This window comes from Otolemur garnettii, unplaced genomic scaffold, assembly GCF_000181295.1.
Source record: "Otolemur garnettii isolate 467f Iridium unplaced genomic scaffold, OtoGar3 scaffold00112, whole genome shotgun sequence".
Classification (NCBI taxonomy): domain Eukaryota; kingdom Metazoa; phylum Chordata; class Mammalia; order Primates; family Galagidae; genus Otolemur; species Otolemur garnettii.
In genome coordinates this window covers 2,156,960-2,166,815 of record NW_003852507.1, presented here as the reverse complement: position 1 = coordinate 2,166,815, position 9,856 = coordinate 2,156,960, and the positions used below count along the sequence as shown (strand labels likewise).

Below are 9,856 nucleotides of genomic sequence, written 5' to 3'. Positions count from 1 at the left end.
AAATTTCGAGTGGGCAATAACATTGACACAATGACCCTGGCTCTTTGGATCTCCTACCAGCCTTCCCTCCACAATCCCATCTCCCCCTGACCCCAGCTGATGTTCTGAGACCATGACCATCACGCAACCTTCTGCTGATGATTTAGTTTTCCATGGAGGCTTGCTGCGGAGAGAAAATATACCACTTGAAGAGACAGTATTACAACCCAGCTGTCACTGGAAGGCAAACAAGTGGCCTGTTTCTTGCTTCTGGGACCTTATTATGAGGCCCCCCCAGCCCATGGTTTCCAACTTTGCTGCACATTAGAGACTACGGAGGGGCTTTTAAAAATCCTCATGCTCAGGCCACACCCCATACCTATTTAGTGGTGATGGGGGGAGAGGTACCAGGCACCCCTGCTATACTAAAGCAGGCTGCTCCGGTGAGCCTGTGATGTGCATCTCTTCCTAACTCTGCCTTCAGGGATGTCATATTGATAGACTGAAATCAATCAAGTTTTTGCACCGTGGACATTGGCTTCAAATCAGGGCTTTTTTTTTTTGTCCTAGATAGCTGATTGTTAAACATTTCCCAGCCTACCATTAAAGCTGGGCAGGAGTACTTTTTAAAGATCCCCTGATGATCCAGGGTGCAGCAAGGCCTGGGAGCCACCACTGTCTTTAATTTTGCCCACATAGTACTCAGTCTTGGGGAACTTGGTTTCACCTACCAACTCTAGGAATAGCTATGTAAGGCTGCAGCTTTCTTTCTAACCTGAAACTACTCTCTTTGAATAGTTTCTGAGAAGGCAACCCATATTCTGTTCTGGAAGCTGAGCTCTGTCACTTGGTGTATTGGGGTGCACAGGTGGAAGTTCTGTATATGGTTCATTATTGCCGTTTTGATGGAAAGTGTAATATATAGAGAGTCCAAGCCAACAATAGATCCAAGGCCGGTATAACATTATGAAACATCCCTCATTTTACTGTTATGCCCAATGCATGTGAGTTATACTTTATTAAAGCTTAAGAAATCCAAATAGGCTTGGTGCCCGTAGCACAGTGGATGCTGGCTGCATGCACCGAGGCTGGTGAGTTTGAACCCAGCCCGGGCCAGCTAAAACAACAATAACAACTGCAACAAAAAAGAAAAAAAATAGCCAGGCATTGTGGTGGGTGCCTGTAGTCCCAGCTACTTGAGAGACTGAGGCAAGAGAATCATTTAAGCCCAAGAGCTGGAAGTTGCTGTGAGCTATGACACCACAGCACTCTACCAAGGGTGACATAGTGAGACTCTATCTCAAAAAAAAAAAAAAGTCCCGATAATAAAGGACAACTACAATTATTAGCATAATGATTTTGTAATATATTAAAAAAAATTTTCAATGCTAACCTTAAGATAACATGTTCATCACTGATTTGCCGGGGCAGAAGGAAAGATTTTGGCCCAGGCCAAGGCTAAAGTTTGGTCCTTGAATTTGGAGCTGGGATGAATACCCCACTCAGCAGTTGAAAGATGGAGAGGGGTAAGATGAGGCCAGGGACCTCAGATAAATGCAAAGAGAATTCTCAACAGAGATCAGAGGCTGTACTGTTGAGATGGGTGGAGGCCCAGTTGTGGGAGAGGAAGGCCCAGGTAGCATATGAACTTAGACTTGTCTGGCCTCACCCAGTCCCCAGGGCGCTGCCATCTTCTGTCTCTATTCTAGTTGCTACTGACTCCCTGACTGATTCTCCCACTGTCTTGCTTGGCTTCTCTTGCCCTGCTTTTATGTGGCTCTCCTGGACATGCCCTATGTCCTGTAGCTCTACCAGATGCCTCCAAGATTTGCAGCCTTGCTCACACTCTCTCCAAGCCTGCAGCTTTACTTGGGCATTGAGAGCTTTATGTCTTTCACAAGGTTGACAGAGGGCCTGAAGGGACTCAGGAACATGGATGAAGGGAAATAGGAGAAGCATTTTACAGTTGACCAGGATTTTTTTTTTTTTTTTTTGAGACAGAGTTTTACTACGTCACCCTTGTTAGATTGCCATGGCATCACAGCTCAAGATGTGGCATCACATCCAGCTCTTGGGCTTAAGCGATTCTCTTGCCTTAGCAGCTGGGACTACAGGCACCTACCACAACGCCCAGCTACTTTTTGGTTGTAGTTGTCATTGTTGTTTGGCAGGCCCGGGCTGGATTCGAACACGCCAGCCCCAGTGTATGTAGTTGGTGCCCAAGCTGCTGAGCTACAGGCGCCAAGCCAATTTACCAGGATTTAAGTATCACATCTTGTCTCTCCAACCAATTCCCCAAACACAAGAGATGAGAGATACCAAAATGGAGAATATTAACCAGGAAAACATTAACCAGTAAGCAATGCACAGAAGCAAGGAAGGAAAGTACCTATACTAAGTGGCTACTTTGTGCCAGGCATAGTGCTAAATGTTTCATATACTAATAGTGACCTTATTTAATGCTCTCAATATTAATACTTTCTATTTCAAAATAGATGCTACGACTCCCATTGCACAGATGAGGAAACTGAAACTCAAAAACATCAAGTGTCCGTAGCATCACTTCCTCTGGCATTTCTTCCGAGAATGTGGGGTGCACCGTGGAGCTCGCTAGTCCCAGCTATGTCACTCACTAGCTCTGAGAGGTTTGATAAGTTACCTTGCCTTCCTGAGTCTCTTTCTTCTTGCAAAATAGGACATAATGATGATTTGTCACATGAGATGACATGTGTGGAGCACCCAGGACTGTCGACTGTGAGTTGCTCCCTTTGCAGTCCTTTAATCTCCTGGCCCAACTTCTCCAAAGTCTCTGCAGACAATTCAGGGGGTGAGGCAGTTCTTGGAAGAAAGGGAAGATCACCTCCCACTTCCTGCATATTATATTCCTGCTTATGCATTCTGATGTCCTGCTTGCTTTTTTAGGCTCTAAGTGCTATCCTGCTGACTCACTTCCGACTTCTCGTTCATCATGCTCAGCTCCTGAAAATGGAACGGGATGGAAAAAGCCGGAAATTGTACTGTCTGGTAATGTGTTTAAGGGGACAGCCACCCCACGTGGATGGAATGCTGGGAGCATGAACTGAGCTGTGCCCAAAATGTGTTTCTGAGCTGCCTCTTGGGACACTTTGCCTTAGATTATAATACCCATACTAATAATGACCATGCCACTTACAGCCACCGATGGGGAGCTAGCCAGCAGGCTCGGGGCTATGTGCTTTCCATGGATTGTCTCTTTGAATCATTACAACTGCAGAAGTGAGGATGCTTTCTATTTTAGGGACGAGGAAGTTCACATCAAGATAGGTTAAGGAACTTGCCTAAGTTTACAGAGCTAGTGAGGGGCAGAGCTAGGTCTCAAACCCATGGTCTAGATCTATGCTGTTTAATATGAAGCTACTAGCCACATGTGGTTAATGAATGCTTGAAATGTGGCCAGTGTGACAGAGGAAATCGAATTTTTAATTCAATTATATGTAAATGCAAAATACATACCAGATTTCAAAGATATTAGTATTAAAAACATATGTATAGTATCTTTTTTATATTGATTACATGTTAAAATGACAGTATTTTATATATATAGAGAGAGAGAGAGAAAGAGAGTTAAAGAAAATATATCAAAATAATTCTATCAGTTTCTTTCAACCCCAAATTTCATATATGGCTATCATATTTTTCTAGGACAGCACTGATCTAAACCATGAACATTACCTGATTACTGGACCAATGACTTCCCAATTTTTAGAAAAAAAATTTTTGAGCACAACTCCTCAATTTGTGAATTTTTATTTATTTATAAATTCAATACATGTACACTACTCTGTTTATTGTGTACCTTATAAAGTGCTGACAAAAATGGATATTTTACAAACATTAAAAAAAATAGAATGAATTGGACTAATTTCTTCCAGTAGCCTAACTGATCACTTTATATAACCCCTGGAGTGTGCACACAACATTTTGGAAATTCCAGCTTCAGCCAGAGTTAGAACCCCTGGGTGCAGAGACTTTAAATGCAGAGGGTTCTTGACTTTGATTTATGATTTTTTGACTTTGTGATGATGCAAAAATGATACATATTCTGCAGAAACTACTTTGAGCATACCCACACAACCATTCTATTTTTTAAGTATAATATTCAACAAATTATATGAAATATTCAATGCTTTATAAATCAGATTTTGTGTTATATGATATTGCCCAGTTGTAGGCTAATGTAAGTGTACTGAGGATAGGAAGGTAGTCTAAGCTATGATATTCAGTAGGTCAGGTATATCAAATGCATTTTCAACTTATGATATTTTTGATTAACAATAGGTTTATACAGATCCAAACACCACCATGAGTAAAGGAGCATCTGTACGTATATCTCCCCTCCCACGTCGTAGTTGAAGTTAGCAGCATGACTAGATTTTATTGGTGCTCAATAAATGTTTGTAAAAGGAATAAATAACAGAAAGTGCAATTGTTTTTCTGGTGGGTTAGATTAATTTATTCATCACTTTCTATGTGTTAGTACTATACTAAGTGTTGAAAAATAAATAAACTTTAAGACTAAGTCCCTTTCTTCTTTCTAAGTCAATGCTTCGCAAACTTCAGTGTGTGTAAGAATCACCTAGAGGGCTTATTAAACAGACTCCTTCTCCCCTCACACCCATTCTAATTCATTAGGTCTGGGGTAACTCCAGATAAGTTGCCTGTCTAAGAAGCTTCCAGGAAACTAAACTTTGGAGGAGATTAATGTGCACTGGAAAAACGGAAAGGGATCCCAAATATTAAGTGAGAGTGGGGGTAGAGGAGAATCAACATGTATTGAAATTTTACTATTCGCCAAGCCGCTTAAATACATCACCTCATTTAATCCTCATATTAATCTGGAGAGGCAAATATTACTATATAAATTGAAGCAATTGAGACTGAGAAAGGTTAAAATGCCTAAGGTAAATGCACTCAGTAACTCACAATGATCTGTAGTATCTTCTCATCTTTCAGGTACTGTCCTAGGAACTAGGCATATTGAGCAAGACTTAAAATACAGAGTTCTCAGTGTCGCAAGGGAGGCAGTGCCATGGAGATAGGTAAGAGAAACACATACTCTAGAACAGAGCTGATGAGAGCGTTCAAGAAAAAAAGTGAAATTTACGTGAAGATCTGAAGACTGAATTAGAGGAGGGAAGGGTGGGTGAAAAGTGTTTTGGGCTGAAGATATGCATAAAGGTTTAGAGGCAACAAAGTATTCAAAGAACTGCTAGAAGCTGAGAATGTCTGAAGTGTAGCAGTTGGAGATGAGAGGTTAAAGCCTTTGAGGTAGGCAGGAACCAGATCTGCCAGGCTATTTAGGTTTATTGACGATATTCAAGGGCAGGGGCATGGTCAGACTTGTATTTTTAAAAGTTTACTATGGCCTCAGCAGAGGGTAGATTAAAGGAGAGTTAGCCTGTAGGCATGGAGGTTCATTAAAAATGCTAGTGGTGTAAATTTGGGTAATGCTGTGGTGATTGGGAAGAAGTAGGGGTGGAGAGTGTTTAAAAGTGTTTAAGATTTGATGATTGATTGGAAGGGGAAGAGTGGACAGGCACAGTTTTAGTAGGGATAAGATTCTGTAAGTTTATTATTTCACATTTTATCTTTTTTTTTTTTTTTTTGAGATAGAGTCTTACTATGTTAGAGTGCTGTGCAGTCACAGCTCACAGCAACCTCAAATTCTTGGGCTTAAGTGATTCTCTTGCCTTAGCCTCCCAAGTAGCTGGGACTACAAGCACCCGCCACAACTCCCGACTATATTTAGAGACCGGGTCTGGCTCTTGCTCCAGCTGGTCTTGAACCTGTTAGCTTGAAAATTACTCCTCTTTTCACCAAGACCAGGACTAACTATGAAAGACCAGCCATAGGCTCTGAAATGCCAGTCTACTGAGTTTCTTCTGTGACTGTCTTCTTGTTGTATAACCTCGGACCTTGAATTTCTAAACCTTGACATTCCTTTTTTCTCTCCTTATTTTTCCACACTTTTAAGTATTAAAAGCGGTAGTACATAGCTCCCTCCTATCAACAGACCAGAGATGATTTGGACTCCGCCTTCTTTGTCTAGGTCCCGCCCACTTTAAGACCACACCCCTTTCATTTGGCCCCGCCTCTTGAAGAGGTCGTCTCCGATTTGAGAGTGAATTCTCCATAATCCTGCCTTATAGGGTATCTGGGGGGGCGGGACCTAGCTCAATCCTTTTTTCCATTTGTTAAATCATCTGTCTATCCAGCCCCAGTTCCAGCCCTCTTCATCTTCAACCCGAGGATTGGTTGTTCTGTTCTTTGTTTCCGGCTCATGATTGGTTGTTATATTACGCCCCTCTCTTCCAGTTTTTTGCAGGCGGGATTAGCACGCAGCTTCCTGCTCTTGCCAAAAAAATAAATAAATAAATAAATAAAAGAAGAAAAAGAAAAGAGGAGAGAGGCGAAAGAAAAATGTCACGAAGATCTTTGGTTTCTAATTGGCTTTCAGCCTTGTCGGTCAGGCTAAATTCTGCCTCTTGATTGGTCTTTCTATCTGCCCATCCCGGTTAGGGGGAGGGATTTCCCCAGGAGACCCTCACCTGGTTGCCACTGGCCGAACAGTGCGCCTGTCTGAAGCTCTCGGCCCAGGATTGGAGGCGGACGCGGACAGGTGGGCGTGGATTGGCTAGGGCAGCCGGTCAGTGCGAGGCGGGGGCGGGGCCTCGGCGGCTGGTTGCGCGTGTCCGCCGCTGGCTCCGCTCTATCCGGCTTTGCTAGGGGAGGTGAGTCCGGCCGCGGCGGCACCGGCGGCTGAGGAGGCGGCGGCCGAGGAGAAAGCAGCCGCGGCGGCTAAGGAGAAAGCGGCCGCAGGGACTGAAGCCGGGTGGGGGGGAGGGGGGGAGACGGAGCAGCCTTGAGCCCTGCGGGGGCCGTCGCGCGGGGGGACCCACCCGCTCTCCCCCCCAACCCTCCTCAGCAGAGCAGCCGGCGGCGGGGGCAGGAGTCAGCCCGCTTCCGACCGTACCCCGCCCGCCTCCCGGGGCTCCTATTCCTTGGCCCCGGGACCTTAACCTTCTCCCGGGGCGGTTCCCTCTGGGCGTCCGAGTACTGCCCACTCCTCTTTCATTCCTCCTTGCACCTCCTTACCTTCACTTTTGCCCGGCTTATCTTTCTCCTCTCTGTCCTGCCTGTCGCCTCCTCTCCTCACTCCACCTCCTTCCCTGGCTCCTTCTGCCAAGGAAAGTTTGGTACCCCCTGCACCCCCACCCCCCAATCAGGTCAACCTGACTAGGAGTAGGGGGAGATGTAGGAAGGCCTGAGAGTTCGAGGAGGGGAGCTACAAGCTGGTTTCCCTGAATATTTCCCTTCATCTTTTCTATTTAGGTGGTTGAAATTTTTAAAAATTGTGTTTTTGAGGAGGTGGTAGGTGTTTAGAAAAGGATGTGGGAATGGAAGGGGTAGATGAGTCAACCCTCTTACAAGATTCCAAGGGTGGTGTGTTACCTGATCCTTTTCGTGTGTGGAGTTCAGGGGGTCGGGAGGCTTGGCCTTTATTCCCACATTCAAAGTTGGAACCTCCCCCAAATTAAGAATGGAGTTTTAGTACCCACTTGTGGTAGGAATCCTGGGGGGAAGGGGTCCTTTTTTCCTTTTCCTTTTTTGTTTTTCTTTCCCCCCCCTTTTTTGGCAACCTACACCCTTCCACACACACTCACCCCAAAATTAAACACCAAGATCCTCTGACTTGTTTGGGATTGACTGATGAAGACATAAAGCCAGTTACGCTCTATGTTTTTTGAGGTGGAGTGAGTGGTTTTTCTTCATTTTTAAATGGCCAAATGACAGCTTGACCCAGTTTGCTTTCCAATCAAAGGGCATTTTCTTGAATGTCTCTTTGTGGCGCAAGAGCCAATGCAAAAATGATGGCGGCTTACAATGGCGGTACATCTGCAGCAGCAGCAGGTCACCACCACCACCACCATCACCACCTTCCACACCTCCCTCCTCCTCACCTTCACCACCACCACCACCCTCAACACCATCTTCACCCAGGGTCGGCTGCTGCCGTACACCCTGTACAGCAGCATACCTCTTCGGCAGCTGCCGCAGCCGCAGCAGCGGCTGCAGCTGCAGCCATGTTAAACCCTGGGCAACAACAGCCATATTTCCCATCACCGGCACCGGGTCAGGCTCCTGGACCAGCTGCAGCAGCCCCAGCTCAGGTACAGGCTGCCGCAGCTGCTACAGTTAAGGCGCACCATCATCAGCACTCGCATCATCCACAACAGCAGCTGGATATTGAGCCGGATAGACCTATTGGATATGGAGCCTTTGGTGTTGTCTGGTGAGTATCAAAAGAAACAAACACACAACTTCTCATGGTTTCTCCTCATGATTGTGATTGGGTGAGTCATCCCTGATGGTCTTCTCCATGTTGACCAAAGTGGAACAAGCTTGTCAACTCAACTGCAGGAAGCCACCCTCATATGGTAAAGAGGCCTAATGTGTTGGCTAGCCTCATGTCAGATTTTGATGGAGCACCTTCTCATGAGTCACACACATTTGCTGTCTACCAAACTTTCCTGTCTAGAACCTGAGCAAGCCACTGAATGTAGGATCAATGGCTGAATGCATGGAATACTAAACTCTGACAAAAACCTTGGCCATCGCTCATCTGTTTTGATTTGGTTTGGATCAGTTGCTTGGTTGCATTAAATGTCAACGACTGACCCAGCTTTGATTCCTTTATAGTAGTCTTGTCATTAGTATTTACTATACATAACTACTTTCCTATTCTTTCAGTCTCTTCACTCCTTATTTTGTGATATCAGTCTTCAGACGAATGGCAGAGCTCGTAGCTTGAGTGGTTTATTTTAAATCGTAAAGCTACAGTTGGGAAGCATGTAGCTTTAGCCTTTTGATAAGAATTCATTAAATATAGCATCACACATGAGTACCACAAATGAGGTTAGTAGACTAGCTATGCAGTGGCCCACATTTGGCGTAATGTTTTAGTGTCATTTAGTGCCTCTTAAGTTACTGCTATCCTTTGGTCAGTTGCTGTAGTAGGAAGCATACTTTTTAAGCAAATGAAACTGCTTCACTTTTGCTAGGATATTTTGAAAAGTCTAAGGTCTTCTTAAATGTAACATTTTGGTTTATTTATCCTTTTTAGGAAGATTAGTAGTTTTTTATATAATATACTTATTTCAATCAAAACTAGAGTGAACTGAGTTTTTTTTTTTTCCCCAAGGATTAAGAATTTTGGTGTGGATAGATGAATTGATATTTTCAGTGCGTCCAAAAATAGATTCTTGTTAATGTCTAGAAGAGCCCTCATTACCACAGGAAAATGAACCCTTGGAACTAGCCTGGTAAATATCTCCTTTTGTCATTGTTTTTGAGGTGTAAATTGATATGAATATCATTTTTGCTTTATAATTGGTCATCTTTGTATTTTGATTTTATAGGCTAGGGTACTAAGTGACCTGATCCTTAAAACAAACAAACAAATAGAATCCTATGTTTTCTCAGCTAGTCTCCAAGGAGGCTGCTGCTACACTGGTCATTTCTCCAAAGTGGGTGAGATTCCAGGTGGGAAAGGGTAGCTGGTAATGGTGCCTCTCAGTCACCCTGCTCAGGAACCTACTGGTTCCTGGCTTCCTTTCTTCTCTTCCATAGCCTGTCCTCAGAGATTTCACTGTGAACTTCCAATCCTTGCCTAACCCTTGAGGATTTCCAGGCTTCTATTGGGGCATGGAGTGGAGGGGGTGGGAGGGAGGCAGACGAGGAAAAGGTTGTTCCTTTAAATTTTGTCATTGATTTACTAACTTTTAGAATTCGGATTTTCTAAGATCTGGATGCTTGCTTTCTTTTTAGTGCTTTGCAC

At 44.2% G+C, this 9,856-nt stretch overlaps 1 protein-coding gene across 1 annotated transcript in view; it reads left to right on the top strand.

Moving 5' to 3' along the window:
- The first annotated feature begins 6,858 nt into the window (after positions 1–6,858).
- NLK (nemo like kinase) overlaps positions 6,859–9,856 on the top strand; it is a 178,817-nt gene continuing 175,819 nt past the window's right edge. The window contains exon 1 of the mRNA XM_003797166.3: positions 6,859–8,311. Within this exon, the coding sequence (XP_003797214.1) occupies positions 7,854–8,311 (458 nt within the window). The 5' untranslated portion in view covers positions 6,859–7,853. The remainder of the gene's footprint in view (positions 8,312–9,856) is intronic.